At 32.0% G+C, this 16,533-nt stretch overlaps 3 protein-coding genes across 3 annotated transcripts; 1 reads left to right on the top strand and 2 right to left on the bottom strand.

The window, feature by feature from the left end:
* Positions 1-1,719: 1,719 nt before the first annotated feature.
* LOC114393241 (spermidine hydroxycinnamoyl transferase-like) lies at positions 1,720-3,490 on the bottom strand. The gene has a single exon (XM_028354513.1). The coding sequence runs from the start codon at positions 3,224-3,226 to the stop codon at positions 1,856-1,858; it is 1,371 nt and encodes a 456-aa protein (XP_028210314.1). The 5' UTR covers positions 3,227-3,490; the 3' UTR covers positions 1,720-1,855.
* A 1,397-nt stretch (positions 3,491-4,887) lies between these two features.
* Positions 4,888-6,392, bottom strand: LOC114391921 (spermidine hydroxycinnamoyl transferase-like). Its single transcript, XM_028352934.1, has one exon. It carries the CDS (start codon positions 6,390-6,392, stop codon positions 5,010-5,012), a length of 1,383 nt encoding a protein of 460 aa, XP_028208735.1. The 3' UTR covers positions 4,888-5,009.
* Positions 6,393-9,404: 3,012 nt separating this feature from the next.
* LOC114391416 (18S rRNA (guanine-N(7))-methyltransferase RID2-like) lies at positions 9,405-12,987 on the top strand. Its single transcript, XM_028352421.1, has 9 exons — positions 9,405-9,565; positions 9,660-9,735; positions 9,815-9,898; positions 9,995-10,050; positions 10,292-10,348; positions 10,597-10,646; positions 10,837-10,989; positions 11,882-12,014; positions 12,277-12,987. Exons 1-9 carry the CDS (start codon positions 9,467-9,469, stop codon positions 12,439-12,441), a joined length of 873 nt encoding a protein of 290 aa, XP_028208222.1. The 5' UTR covers positions 9,405-9,466; the 3' UTR covers positions 12,442-12,987.
* Positions 12,988-16,533: the final 3,546 nt, after the last annotated feature.

The following is a 16,533-nucleotide window of genomic DNA, read 5'->3' as shown; positions in this document are numbered from 1 at the left end:
TATTTCGGCGATTCGGTTCTAGATATTTTTATTTTAAAAAATAAAAAAAATAAAAAAATGGGCTACTGAAATTTAATTTTGTTATTGGTATTGTTATTGTTTTATATTTAATTTTAATTTTGAGGAGAAGAGAGAAGAGGGTGAAGGAAAGTTGCGAGAAAGACTGGTGAATGGCTGGACCTCCGCATTGTTAGGATTGGACGAAAAAAATAGATAAACCGGGAAACTTAGAGTTACCAGCCAATGCCAATGCCAATGTTGTTATTCATATCGCAATGCAATTGCCATTAATGAGTGCCTATTAAAAAGTGTAAAGCATCTCTTTCTATATTTATTTTTTATATGATTATAATAGGTATTTTAGCAAGCATGGCACAATATTAATATTTATTCTTATATAATTATAATATAAAAAATACACTGAGAAATATTAATTCCTTTTAAATAATGAATTATTTCTCCTATATTCATAATCTTGTTTGTGAGATAGTTGTTTATCTTCACTTTATCAAAATCTTATTTCTTTAGCAATTATATAATAATACTTGTCTATTTTAAATCTCTCGTTAATACATTTTTTTTTTATATATCACATCATAAATTTTATAATACTTATATTTTTTGTTTTTTTCTATTTCTTTATAGCATAAACTATTTTTCCTTATTCTTTATATGTAATGATACAATATATAATCCTTCATGAGCTATTACGTGAAAGGACATCATAATCAATTTTCTAAAGAGATGTAATCATTAGATATAATATTTAGATCATTTTTCTCATTAATAAAAAAGACTTTCCATTAGATAATGTTTTTTTCCTCATATTTTTCTTGGATTCTATCTTATCATTATGGGCTATTCCAACCTTATGATATCTTTTCAAGAATTTGTGCCATAACGGCTTTGCAAGAATGCAAGTTAGACCTTTGATGCGAGATTAAAAGTTTTGCGATTTTTTATGACTTTTTTTCCTTTATGCTCACTCATTTCTCTTATTTTAATAACATTGGGTTCAAATTAAGTATGTAGTTATCTCTCTTCTGAGCATGAAGAGTGAAGACGCGAAACAAAAAGAAAGATAAAATGAATAATAATATTTGAATACTTCCTAAATTTAAACATCTCATCCAATATTCTCTCACTTCCTTTTATCTTTTTTTTTTTCTGGCATATTATATCTATATTTTTTTTCCCTTAGCTTTTCTCTTAATCGTTAGGTGTAGAATAAGATTTTGGATGTCCAAATGTATTTATCCAAAAAGAAAATAAAGAGAGAGAGAGAGAATAAAAATTATAAAAAGTAATATATAATAAAAAAAAAAGGAAGAGAGATGAGAAGGAAATGAGATGAAAGTGATATTAAGAGAAAATTATATTTTATATTTATCGACAAAAAAATGAAGTAGAATATCGAAGAAAAAGTCATATGCATGTGTATAGTAATGGTATTGTTTATGTTAGTGAATTTTTTACCCGTGCGATATACAAAATAAAATAAAAAAGAATTTAAGTTATCTGTATTTAAATTTATTTTTTATTTGCTGTTTGTCAAGAATGTGATATTTTTTTACTTTTTTATATCTAATTAATATCACAAATATGTGATTTGTTATTTTATTTAATAAAATTAAATAATTGAATAACATTTAATAAGAATATATCATTTGCATAATATATATAAAATATTTTATGTAAACTATAATGATACTCCTCAGATTTAATCAAATGTTTTTTTTTATTCCTACACAAATCTCCCTTATAAATCATGAATAGCTTCCTGTTTCTTTCAATATTCTCGTTATTTTTATAAATAACAATTAACAAGTAATATATTTGTTAATAAAAAAAAACCTCATGATTTTGACTCAATGTCCTCGTAAAAATGTTTCTTAAACGCATCCATATGCTCCACTTGCAGACCTAAACAAACCAGCAAAGATCCATCCCCATCTGGACCAGGAAGAAGCACAAAATCTCCATCGAAGTCATGCGTTGCTGGACTCATATAAAGCTCCTTCCCCCACCCAAAATCAACGCCATAGATCGGCAACGTCAACCAACTAACCACAGCCAGATTAGGGTTCCCATAAAAAGGCTCCTCCTTCTTCTCACTCTCTATTGCATGAAGATCTTGATGAAACCTTCTCAAATCCTCCTGGTTTTTCAAGAACTCAATCCCCGACCTAACGTACTCATCACTAACCCTCTCAATAGCCTCTCTTATTCTACTTGACGCATACCCTAACGGCTTTGACACCAAATCACCCGCAAGGCTAGTAGCAACAGTGTCCAAAGTTGCATTCCCAAAATACCCTTTTGGCAAAGGAGGTTCCATTCGACTTCTCGAGTCAACGATAACAGTAAGCGTTGTTGGTTGGTCCTCTTTGTGCCCTCTTGCCTTACATGCACTTCTCCATATGTGACCAGCTATAGCCTCGTAACGGCTATAACTACCATTACCATAACCGCCATAATTTGCTCTCTTTTTCAATGTCTCAACTTGTGTTTTACTCAGTTTGAGGATAACCATTGCGGTCTTCTTTTTTCTTTCCTCCGTGTTGTCCGTTTTTCCGAGCAACAACGGAGGCTCATCAAACTCCGTGTGAGAGTGACACCTTGCTAGTGACACCGAAGGTGGGTCCCCGGCATGTAGCACTTTTCGATCATGAAACGGCACCGTTTGCAAAGGCTCGCCGCGTGCAAGCCTTGCCCACTCACTAATAAAGTGTGATGCTCTTGGTCCATCCACAACCGCGTGTGAAAGTGTTATGCCGATACTAACGCCACCACACTTGAAGTTAGTTAATTGAATCAGAACCAAGGGCAAGCCGTGAATTGGGAGAGTGTAGTCTACAGTGGGGACAAGGTAGTTGTATTCTGAAGAGGGTGAAAAGTCATCACCGAGATCTTCAAAACTTGATGAGGATTCAGCTTCAATGAATTGAACTCCCATGGCGTTGCAATCAAGTTCTAAACGACCATTGTTTATCCAGTGTAAACGACCGGCTAGTGGATAAAATGGCACTAGGACTCTGCTTAATGAGTCCTTCAAGGTGGAAGCAATGCTGTTGTTGTTGCTCTCTTGCGAGGGAGTACGGTAGAAGTAGATTATGGGGACGTGAGTTACTTTTCCTGTTTGATCCCATTCAGATAAAGATACGCGTCCGCACCATGTTGTCTCTATAGGCTTCACAGTGTAACAAGCTTTCAAGGTCACTGGCATGTTTGCTTTCTCTCACAGGAATTAATGCGGCGGGATCAAAGGTTTTTGAAATTGAATTAATGATTGAAGAGGTTCATTAATATAAATATATACGTCTCTCTCTCTGATCAGGAAAATAAATAAATAAATGTAAAACGTCTTTTTTTACTCTAGCTAGGTTGAAGTGAGTTCCTCACGGATATATCAATGGGATTGACATTGCCCTTAATGTTTTTTCTCTCAAACTCACACCAGGAATTTAATGCTTGATATTCACATACAGCTATATGTCAATTTATAGGCATTTTTTGCTTAATTTTTTGAAATACTTAAATTTATTTAAGGAATTGATTTCTCCCAAAATTAACACCTATTTTTTTTATAGTTAGGAGTCAAAATCAAATTCATTATCACATTTAAAAAAAATAAGATTATCTCTCGATCATAATATTTCATATTAATTGCTAATATTATATTATTATAATGTAAACCACTTAACTTTGAAGGGTTCAATTAGAAAAGGGAGGGGTAACAATGACAAACGCAACTTGGTATCGATAAATATCTCCGTAACTTGATTTATTTACTCATACTAGTTACCTCCTTGTATTATTTTAAGCATCTTTTTGTAAAACGTACTACTCAACTTTTAAAGATTTCGTAAATAATCTGTTATTTAGTCAACATTTATTTTTCAATTACGTACCTGAAGCAAATCAATATTTAATAGAAAAACACAAATACTTGATCATTGGAAATGGTGTAAAGACCTTTTTCTTGCAATGCTAGTGACAAAGCATCAAACTCATCGCCTTTACCACCAGCCAAAAGCCACATAATATGCTAGCAAGTATATATTAAGCAACTAAAATATCTTCATGTTTGAAAAAAAAAATACTTTTCATCAATCCAGCTACAATTAAATCAAACAGTGACTGACCCGGTGAGCTTCATAGAAAAAATAACTATAAGAAAATCAGATTTACATATAAAGTATAAACCCATCTAATTAACAAAAGGATATCATTACAAGCACAAACAAAATCAATTTCATGGGCCCCTTGTATTTTCAGCCGACGTAAGAAGCATATGATTATGTTATATAAAACACACAATTAATTAGGAGGAACATTAGAAGTGAAATGTGACCATGTTCTCTCAAGATTTTCCAAACCACTTCGCTCGGCCAGTGTCCAAGCCCTCCGTAACATGCATGTTCATCAAACCATACAATTAATTAAGCACTTTTGGAACATGCATGCATGCGGTGTCGAAAGTATTTTTTAGCGATGTGAAAGTCAAGAGCAACGGGTCCCACTAATTAGCTATTGGTGGAAACTAACAGCGATGCAAATACAAGGAGTGTCATCATATCCAATACTTCTACAACATAAGCATGAGATTAAAGATGGTTGTGACGAACATCAATACTGAAGACAAGAGCTGATGAAGAGATTAAGGATAAAATTTGGAAATTTTTAATTAGGAAGGAATTTTTTGGAGAACAATTTAAATATGTGATTCTGAATTTTAATTAAAATGATGTTTTAGATTTAAAAAAATAAAGATAAAAAAATGCAAACCAATTAAACAAGGATATCTATCTTTTTATTATTGTTATAGGTAAAAACCACTACACGATAACACAAATAATGGTTAAGAAATAAGCAATAACCTTCATATGAGATTAAATTAGTTTCTCCTCATCTTATTTAGCTTGGTTATTTTAAGTTGATCGAGAAGCTGTACGTGTTGCAAATTGTATCTGCTTGCTGCATGCATGCAAGTGTCTTTCTCCAATTTATCAATCTTGGCATGATTCTGACACATTAATGTCTTGATAAAAATGCTTCTTAAACGTATCCATATGCGGCACTTGAAGACACAAAGCAAGCAGCACAGACCCCTCCCCATCTGGACCAGGAAGAAGCAAAGAATCTCCATCGAAGTCATGTGTCCCCGGACCCATATAAACCTCCTTCCCCCACCCAAAATCAACGCCATAGATAGGCAACGTTAACCAACTAACCACACCAAGATTAGGGTTCCCATAGAAAGGACCCTTCTCACTCCCTATTGCATATAGATCTTGAAACCTACTCAAATCCTCTTGATTCTTCAAGAACTCAATCCCCGTCCTAACGTACTCATCAGTAACCCTCTCAATCGCCTCTCTTATTCTACTACACGCATACCCTAATGGCTTTGACACCAAATCACCAGCAAGGCTAGTAGCAACAGTGTCCAAAGTTGCATTCCCAAAATATCCTTTTGGCAAAGGAGGTTCCATGCGACTCCTCGAGTCAACACAAACACCTAGCGCGGTTGGTTGGTCCTCTTTGTGCCCTCTTGCCTTGCATGCAGTTCTCCACACATGACCAGTCACACTCTCATAACGAGTGTAACCACGTGCATGACCACTGTTACTCTCATTCGCTGTCTTTTTCAGTGTCTCAACTTGTGTTTTGGTCATTTTGAGAATAACCACTGTGGTTTTTTTCTTCCTTTCTTCTGTGTTGTTGGTTTGGCCGAGCAACAACGGAGGGTGAATGAACTGATCCTTGTGAACGCGACACTCCGTTAGTGGCATCAGAGGAGGCTCTCCGGCACGAAACACGGTCCGGTCGAATAACGGCGCCGTTTGAAGAAGCTCACCGCGTGAAAGCCTTGCCCACTCACACAAGAAGTGCAATGCACTTGGTCCATCCGCAACAGCATGTGAAGTATTTAAGCTAATGCTAAAACCACCACACTTGAAGTTAGTTAGTTGAATGAGAACCACGGGTAGCTCGTGAATTGGGAGGGTGTAGTCTACGTTGGGGACAAGGTTGTTGTATTCTGAAGAGGGTGAAAAGTCACCGAGATTTTCTAGGGTTAGTGAGGATTCAGCTTCAATGAAATGAACCCCCATGGCGTTGCAATCAAGCTCTAAACGACCCTTGTTTATCCAATGTAAACGACCAGCTAGTGGATAAAACGGCACTAGGGCTCTGCTTAATGCGTCTTTCAAGGTGGAAGCAACGGTGTTAACGTTGTCTTTGTCTTGTGAGGTGGGACGGTAGAAGTAGATTGTGGGAACGTGAGTTATGGTGCCTATTTGATCCCATTCAGATAAAGGTACGCGTTCACACTTTGTTGGTTCCATAGGCCTTACGGTGTAGCAGCCTTTGTAGGTTACTGATGACATGTTTGTTAGCTCTCTCTCACACAGGAGTTAATTAGGTTTTTGAAAGTGAATGAAGAGGTTCTTCATTAGAGGTGTCTTATTATAGTTATAGGTCTCTGATGGGACAATAATGAAAAATGCAAAGTGTACTTTTTCACTCTGCCGCAAATTCTGAGTTCAGTTAGTCGAAATGAATTCCTCGTGATGGTTGGTTGTTGCGTGGAAATCAAAGCAATGCAAAGCATGCATGCTTGAACAAGTATAGATTCGTTGAACCATTTGGGTTAGGCAAAAATTCTCCTTATGTTTCTAACCTGTAAGTAGGTCCACTGCTACGCATGTACATTAATCTGATATGCATGCAAGCAAATTCATGCTGGACACGAAACTACTCTATATTCTTAGATATTTAGTAGGCTAACATGTAAACAACATAATTTTAAATATTCTCTTAAAAAAACAATTTGTTTAGGCAGACAAAAAGAAAAAATAATTTTAAATATATGACAATGCATCAAATTATGAGTCTGAAGGGCGAAAAAAGAGTCAGATAAAAGACTATGAAATACTTGGAATTTTCGGGTAAACATATATGCATGAAGTTCTCTGTGTACATATATATTGAAAGACTACGGAGTACTGTGCCAAACTAAATGAAGTAAAAATAAAAAAGGATTGTTTAAAGAAGTAAAAAGAAAAAATCATTAGAATGCAAAAATATATTTTTCTATGATTTTTACATATATTTCAATATGTTTTTTAATTAATAATTTTTTTCTTTTTAATACTTTAAAAACACTCGTTAGCAATATCATACTAATTTTACTTGTTCAACAGGATTCACATTGAATGTTAATGTGTATAACCTATAGATGATTTGAGTTCAATTTTTGTAACTATCAAACATTAAATTTTGTTCAATTTCCCCCTCAATTAATATTGGAATTTTAAGAAAAGATATGTAATACTAACATATATATAGTGTATTAGTGTAGTCATACGCCATATAAATTTGAAGTAAAAAAGATTTTTAAGAAAATATTTTTTAATTGATTGAATGATAAAAAAAATAACATTTCAGTCCACTAAATTCAACCTAATTTGGGTGGTTTTGTGTGCGCTCTTCTTTGTCATGAGATTTTATTCAACAAAAGGTGGATACTTCTTGAATTATATATATATATATATATATATATATATATATATATATATATATATATATAAAAGTGAGGAAAAAAATCATAAATTTAAAATTTTACTTATATAATTATTCATAACTTATTAATGTTAATTTTCCTGGATGTTTATCCAGTATGGTGGTGGTGGATGAATAAAAAGTGAAATCATACATCGAATATTTTAAATTAAGATACAATATGAGTTTTACTTATATAAATTTTATAATTCATTAATGTAATTCTATCCCATATTTTCCCCCTCAAGTTCCCAACAGTACTTCTACTAGCAAATTGCTTTCAAATAGACAACCTATGATTTTTCATGGTCAGAAACCTGGCAATGTTCTTGAAGTCTATAAGAAGCAATACGTGAGCCTTCTATAAGAGCTCTTTGGCAGTAAAAAATCCTCTATTGTTGTCATCGCTGCCTATGGACGACCCTGCATGCATGCGTCTCCCTCCACACCGCTCACTAGATACACATTTGACATTACATTAAGAATGGGTACACTCATTGATATGTGTGTGTATGCATACAATTGGTTGCAAGGATATCATACCAACACTACAATATTCTTCAACATTCCTTGTACAATGGTTTACCACAAACTACCTACATTAACTCCTTACCCACCCTAGCATGCATTTTTCATGCCATCATCTAGTTATAAATTGATATATACGATGGATTGTTAACTTTTATAATAATTTTTTTTCATAATATACAAAATTTCAATGAATGAATAAGAGAATTAAATTCAAATTAAATGAAAAATATTTATATATTTCAACGATTTATTTCATAAAAAAATTTCTATTAACTTGCGCTTAATCTGTAAGCATTTCTTTTAATGATGTTTTAAAACTAATTAATAATGCAATAAACATATAAAAAAATTTAGACAAAATTGTTGATATATTATCTTTTAAGTAACATCGTCTTTAATATAATTTTTATTGATATTTAAAATTTGTTAAAAAAATTTAACTTTTTATGGTGAAAATTGTAAAATCATCACTATATGGAATCTATACAATTCCATAAATTTTAAGTAATAATAAAGATGATGGATCAAATTATTCCAATATTATTTTATAAAATTACATCCAATATATAAATTATTACAAAGCAATTTGTTAATTTAAATAATTAAAATATTTAAAAATTGATCTTATTATATATAATTTAATAACTATATTAAACATAAACTTGAATTTTAATATTAAATTGAAAAATATATTAACATGCATTTGTTCATTCTCATACTTATATATTTGTTGTTGATAAGCTAGTCAATATGGCTTGTAGCATTATTGAAACTTACCAAACGGGAGGAGATTCCATCTCAAATTTATATTTTCCGTTTTCTTGTACTACAAAATTTTATTTTCCATTTTTCTTAGTGCATGATATAATGACATATTTTGTCAATTCTATTTCATATTACATTAGTTTTCGTTTAAAAAAATCTTATTATATTTTTTAATAATTTAATTATACATATACATAAATTAAAGTTAAATATTTTAATTATTTAAATTTAATAGATTACTTTATTGAAGATAATTAATTTGTTCATAATTTTTTTATAAATAATTATAAAAAAATCAAATAATCAATCAAATCAAGTTATATGATTGATTAATTAAAATTAACTAATTGATTATAAAAAAATAAGATTATTATATATATTAAGATATTAAAAATTACAAAATCATTATATATTAACAGTTTAATTTTGATGTAACTTTTATAGAATAACATTTATCTAATTGTGAGGATGGAAATAATAAAGATATGATGGTAGCAATTTTTTTTATAAGGAAATTGTGAGGATGGAAATCCCTAATTCCCAAATTATTTAATAAGTGTGAAACGGTGTGTGTGGGTTTTAGGGTTTTTGTCGCTGTGAAAGGATGGCGTCGAGACCAGAGGTGATTGCGCCGCCTGAGATTTTCTACGACGATGCCGAAGCTCGCAAGTACACCTCTTCTTCCCGTATTGTTCAAATTCAGGTTTTCCCTTTCTTCTTCTTCTTCTTCTCATTCCCAATTCAATTTTCTTTCTTTCTGAAATTCATTCATTAATTAATTCCTTTGTGCCAAATAGGCGACGCTGTCAGAGAGAGCTCTTGAACTACTTGCTTTGCCTGATGACGGCGTTCCTAAATTACTCCTTGATATCGGTAATTTAAATTTTAATTCAATTTAGCTATTCTCTGTCGCTTTTGTCGAATTTTAATGGCTTATGAATGATCGATGTAGGTTGTGGATCGGGACTTAGCGGTGAGACAATCTCGGAGAATGGACACCATTGGATTGGGCTTGATATTTCAGCATCAATGCTTAGTATGTTATGTTTTGAAATGTTGTTTGTTATTCCTATTTATTTTGAATTTTTATATATTTTTTGCTAATTTTATTTATTTTTGTTAAACTTGTAAGATGTTGCGGTGGAGCGAGAGGTTGAGGGTGACCTTTTACTTGGTGACATGGGCCAGGTATATCTATACTATTCACCTTATTTCTGCTTAATCAGTATTATTGCTGTTGCAATTGCTGTTCCTGCTCAATGTTATTGTGTTCTAATTTATGTTATAAACTTATAATACTCTTCTGTGTGTGTGTTTTGGTCATAATGTTTGTGTGCAATGAATGAGTTATTATTGACAAAATAAAAATGACATCCATGCTCTGCATCTTGCCTTACTGTTTTTCTGTCACTTTGTCATTTGGTTTCAGGGTATAGGAATTCGTCCTGGAGTTATGGATGGGGCCATCAGTATATCTGCTGTTCAGGTTTGTTTTCAATATAAATGACTAAATCAAACTAAAATAGATTATTACAGAATGAGCCCCATGTTAAATGTGAAAAATAAAAGAACTGAATTTGGGCAGAACGCATACTGGGTGAATGAAATGATAAGGGGGATTATTATATGTGAACAAGTATTCTTCTCTACCAAGTTTGATAGGGAGCATCTCATTTTCATTATTAATTCTGTGGACATTTATATGACGAGGCAAACTTTTATATGACAATGCAGTGGTTATGCAATGCTGATAAATCCTCTCACAACCCTCGATTAAGATTGAAGTATGTTCCTTTACTTGTTTATTGTATTGCTTTTTATTTTTTCTATTTTGGGTCACTAACTCTTAAGTGTGTAGAAACATGCACAGTTCTGTGCTTCTTTGCATCTTACACTAGTGAGATTCAATAATTCTGGAACCTATCTCCTTTTCTCTGTTTCTCTAATAACATATAATCTCAATTTCTGGTGTAGGGCCTTTTTTACATCTCTATATAAATGCTTATCAAATGGAGCTAGAGCAGTATTTCAAGTGTATCCTGAAAATATAGACCAACGTGAATTGATTTTGAATGCTGCAATGCATGCTGGATTTGCTGGTGGTATAGTGGTGGATTTTCCACACAGGTGCAGTGAATAAATCTTATAATATTACTATGGCTCATTTGTTTCATAAAAAAGTAATATGCTGGAAATAAATATAGTCTATTTTTTTTTTCTCAGTTAGCACAATTGCTTTTTAATTTTTGTCTTCTAGTGTTTGGTAATTGGTAGGGGTGCTATAATCATAGTTTTTGGTCAACAGGGTCATGTTATGTACTAGCAATCTCAATTTGGTAAAAAATATTCATGAATTATTTTTACCTTTTACCAAGATAACATACAAGAAACTCAACTTTTGTCCATTGTGAAACTCAAATTTTGTCTATAATCCTCCTATGTTTTCGTGTCACTGTATGTTTTTGCTTAGCAATATTTGTGAGAATTTATTGAATATCTCAAAATGAATCATCTTAACCTGTATACTTCATGAAAATATGCACCACCACTAGCTGGGGTGGAACCATAAAATATTTATTGAGGTAGCTAAATTATAAGATTGATGCAAGTCCAAAAGAATCAAGGTATAGCAATATTAAAGGCAAGTCCAAATTTGACAGCTTTTCATATTCTGAAAAAAAAAAAAAAAAACTAAACTCAAAATGATAGACAAAAATGTCCAAATATTCTATCAAATAAGTTTTGGGGTAAGCCAGTCATCTTATCTTAGCTACTCAAGCTTAAAAACGTTACCCCTAGAAAGTGTAATATATCTGGACATTGTTGATTCATGCCTCACATATAGTCATCTTATCTTACCAATTATGAACACTACTAAAGAAAAATTATATTCGACTGTTGGGGTGCAGTGTTTTATTTGATGTGGTTGTTATATATGATTTCTTTTGAAAAGCATCATTTTGCCTAGCCTTCTTGAGCATGGTGTTTCACTAACCGGAGAACAATTGTCTTATGATAGTTCTAAGAAGAGGAAGGAGTTCCTTGTTCTCACTTGTGGTCAATGCTCAGTAAATGCGTCCATTTCCAAAGGTAAAAATGAAGATGGGGAGAGTTGCTCTGATGACGACAGTGAAGATGAAGAAAATCAGACAGTGAGTGTTACCAGATTTGTGAATTCAATTTATACAATGAGTTCTTTAAAAAATAGTATTCCTAAAATATGGCTTTCTTTATAAAGCACCTGGTGTTAATTTTTGCTTTATTTGATTAGTTGGTTGTATTCTTTGATTGCTACCTATAATCCAGATTTTGGAAATGCAAGATGTAGGCAAGTTATGTAAATGCCATCTTTACCTGTCATTGCTCACAAGCTTATGTATAGTTTACTTATCAGACAAAATAAAAATGCTGCAGGTATGTATATCAGACAGGCATAGACCGCGGAAGAAACAGAAAAATAATAAGGTTGGTAAAGGAAAGGAATGGTTACTAAGGAAGAAGGAGCAGATGAGAAGAAGAGGAAATGTTGTTCCTCCAAATACCAAGTACACGGGTAGGAAACGGAAGGATCGTTTTTGATTTTGTCTGGCATTTGCCTCTCAGGGTCGAGAGTATAAAAAACTAGTCACATTTATCTGTATTTTAAAAACACATACAATATCATAGCCCCGATGGCTTAGGATCCCCCCTCAAGAAAAAAAACAACTGATATTCCAACATACCGGATAAATATCCTTCATAGGCTTCTATCAAACAAATTTGACTGCAGGAACGTGCATGTATGAGTAGCCTTCAAGGCCCGAGCAATATGTTGGAATATCAGTTTTATTTTTTTTTCTTGAGGGGGATCCTAAGCCATGATATTGTATGTGTTTTTAAAATACAGATAAATATCATTTGCTTTAGTTGTATCTATTTGGCAAACATATGCATTTTAAATGTTGTGAGGCGCACAATTCCAGAATACAAGTAGCTTTTTTCCAGATTATAGTTGTGTATCCATTTTACTTTTTTGTTTTTTAAATAGAATCTTACTGTAATTTTCCTGGATTCACATTTATCACACTAATACCTTCTGGATGTAGCTATTACAATAATGGAATCTTACTGCAATGATTATTTGAATTGATTGAAAAAAAAACAGATATTTGCCACATCATTACCAATGCAGATAATTCATTTTGATTATGTAAATGATTAATTGTATTATTATTTAAGTAAAATTAAAATCGATAGAATTTCAATTCATAATTTTTTTTGACTGGATGGTACTCATCATTTCATATAGCAAGTCTATAATTAAAAGTTAGAATTTCGGCGGCGAGGAATTGGCGGGTAGAGAATGGGTATATCTTAGTATTTCCTTGGTTTATCACTCATTACATATAATTTAAAGAGGTCGAATCCTGAATAATTAATATTTAAGATATCTAATTTGTCAGTTAAATTTAAATAGTAAAGCTGAATGCCTTGTTCATGTCAAGCTCACAAATATTAGAATGATCCTATTTAAATATTAAACAATAAATAGCTTACGATGAAAATAAAATCACTTCAGCATGAACGTTATTTTCCTTAAAATGTGTTCATGCACCAATAATAATTTTGTTATTTTGGGCATAACGCCATTCTTTTACCTCGAGCTTCAAGCTTTTACCAGGATCAGCTCCACATGTTAGCGATGCCACAGCCTGATATCAGGCATCCTCGTCCGAACAAATGGAGCATTAAAACAGCCACCATTTAACTTGATCGTGCTCAATTAAATCAACATTCAAACCACAACAAGGACGAGAGAACAAATATTAAGGAGACAAACCCCCAGCCCTTTCCTATAGAAAACCACAGTAAAGCTGAGAACATTCACTAAATTTACATGATGAAGCAATTATACAAACCAATTTACTTAAATGACATCATTACATTAAGTGCACAACATAGTATGCATACACTGATGTTTCTTGAATCCATGAATGTGGGAACTATCAAGGTGCAGCAGATATGAAGCCACAGTAGCATTCGTTTATTCAATGGGAAGCCCAAAGATCAAATATGTCATCTGTTTCCTGTGACACAACAGAAATACAACTTAGTTGTTGTCTTTGCAGTGAAGCATTGTGCAAGACCTTTATTGTCATCATGGTCCAGGTGTTTGGTTCTCTGCATGCAAAATAAAGGGATAAGAAAGCAAAAAAGGAGGACTCTTACACATTGTTTCGTATAGGGGAAAGAAGAGAAAAAAAATAGGATGTAAAAAAAGGCATTTTCTCTCCTTTGGTTGGAGAGTAAGACTTGAGAGAAAGAACTTTCTAGGAGAGTCCGGCCAAAATTTCTTCTTCCCTCCTTATGTGAGATAATTCAATGTTTTTAAAACCAGATTCGTTATTGAACGAACAGTTGCATTAATTTAAGGTTCAATGATTTAACTATTGTTGAATTAGTATCAATAATAATAATATTATAGAAACATAATATAACTTTATAACATAAAACTAAAAATAAAACATTTTATAGGTTCTAATTAACATTCAAAATGCACACAAGTCCAAATCAAATATAATATTTAAGTCTAATAGCCTATTTAGTTCTATCTATATAAGGAGTTAATCTATATAGTTTATACAACGTTGGTATTCCAATCAACATTGGTATAAAAGTAAAAGTAAAAATTTTAAAAAAATGCAACTAAAAGTATTTGAAGTTGTCATGTAGTGTCTGACATGGGAACATATCTGATATTATTAATTACATGTAGAGAAATAGTTTTATTAATTAAAATAATAGTTTTTAAGTAAATAAAATAAATATATATTTTTAGAAGAAAAAAATATTTTATTTATTTATTTGATAGAGAGTGAAATAAATTTTTATATAAAATGATAAAATAAAAAATAGAGTAAACAATAGGTCCAAGATGTAACAAGTCACTTTTTAGATTTATGACACGTCTCTATGTTCTCTCTTTCTCTCAAATCCGTTTTTCCTAATTTCTTTCCCAAAATCTCTCTTGAATTGTCATGAAATTTGAAGACGAGGTTAGAAACTTATTTTCGCACACCCATTGTTGGAATTTTTGAGATAATGTCTGTGGTGGGAGAAATATCTCTCGCACTGAGTTTTTTCTTTTTTTGCATACATCAAAATCTGTCCCAATAAAATTACGATCTTAAACTCGTTAACCATTGGATTATCGTAAAATTTGGACATCACCTTTGGAACTCATTTTCAAACATTCTCATCGATGAGATTTATGAAGTAATGTTTTTGCAAAGAGAAATTAGTCTCGCACGTTGAAAGTGAAATGGAGACTACAATTTCTTTTCCTTCTCTTTAGCACTTAAAAATCATAGCAAAACAATCAAAGGAAAAGTTTGAGGAATCTTAGACAACCACTAGGGAATGTCACTATCGTTGTCGGACTAGACACGTGAGCTCGCTTAGAGATAAGGATGAATTTATCAAAATTGGGGTTAGAATGAACATGTGTAAGAATCCTTAGAGAATCAAATTTGGGTTTATTTTGGGATGTTTATTATATTGAAATTCTTCCTATATGGTTATGTGAAATTGTCTGAAGGATTTTACTCCCATGTTTTGATAAATATTTTTGTATAATTTGTTATATTTTGAACAAGAAGTACTAGATTAACGTGATAAATTGTTATAAAGAAATTATAACATTGTTGTTGAGATTAAGCATAAGTGCAAAGTTGAACATGTGTTAATTTTTTAGATACACATACACATGTGATGCTGGATTCTGACGTTGTGATATGTTAAAATTATGGACATGAAATTTGGTTGTGGATAATTGTATTGTTAACACTTGATGTGACAATACTTGTGTAGTGAGCTGTGAATTATACAATAATTCGATTGGTATTTGCATTAATAAAAGTGTTTATGCGTAGTGCTAAAGAGAAAGTGTAGGATTCCTAGTTAGGAACCTAAAGTGTTAAATTGTAGCAAAATGTGTTAAACGTGTTTGAAACACAAGTGTAAGGTCGTAGGTATTATATAATTCATGAACAGTGTTTGCGTGCAAAAATTGAATCAGGAAAGTAAAACTCTAACGGATTCTTCTGAGTCTAGGCCTTGGAAATAAAGACATTCGATTTGAGTGCTCTTTTAAACATATGTTGATTTCATATGATTGGAGCATTCTCTCAAAACAAAGTGATCCTGACTGGTCACCTTATGATTTTACTTAGTGAAAGTAACCTAACATACACATTATGTTACAATGTGTCTTGTTATATACTCCTAAGCGTTTCAATATGATTTTTTAATAATATGGTACCCCATTGCATATAGGTTTGACTCTTAGTATAATTGTTACATAATGTCTATTAATTGTTTATTATGAAATTGATGAGTATTATTACGTCTTAATCCGAGTGTATGATTCATGTATAATGTGATTGGTGATTGAAAAATAAATTTTAAATGATAAAGTGAAGTGACGTGGACTATATTAAGTTAAACTATGTTATAAATACTTCTAAAATTTATTTTGATCATGTTTCTGTTTATTTGTATTTTTTTATAGAAATATGATAACTCACTTTCTGTTCGTTAGTTGTATTTGGATCTTGTGATGATTTCAAACCTTATGTTCATGAGAGCAGATGACTAGTTGATAATTTTAAAAAATCTCATGTTAGAGAATGC

This window comes from Glycine soja, chromosome 17, assembly GCF_004193775.1.
Source record: "Glycine soja cultivar W05 chromosome 17, ASM419377v2, whole genome shotgun sequence".
Lineage (NCBI taxonomy): Eukaryota > Viridiplantae > Streptophyta > Magnoliopsida > Fabales > Fabaceae > Glycine > Glycine soja.
This window is presented reverse-complemented; position numbering and strand designations above follow the sequence as displayed.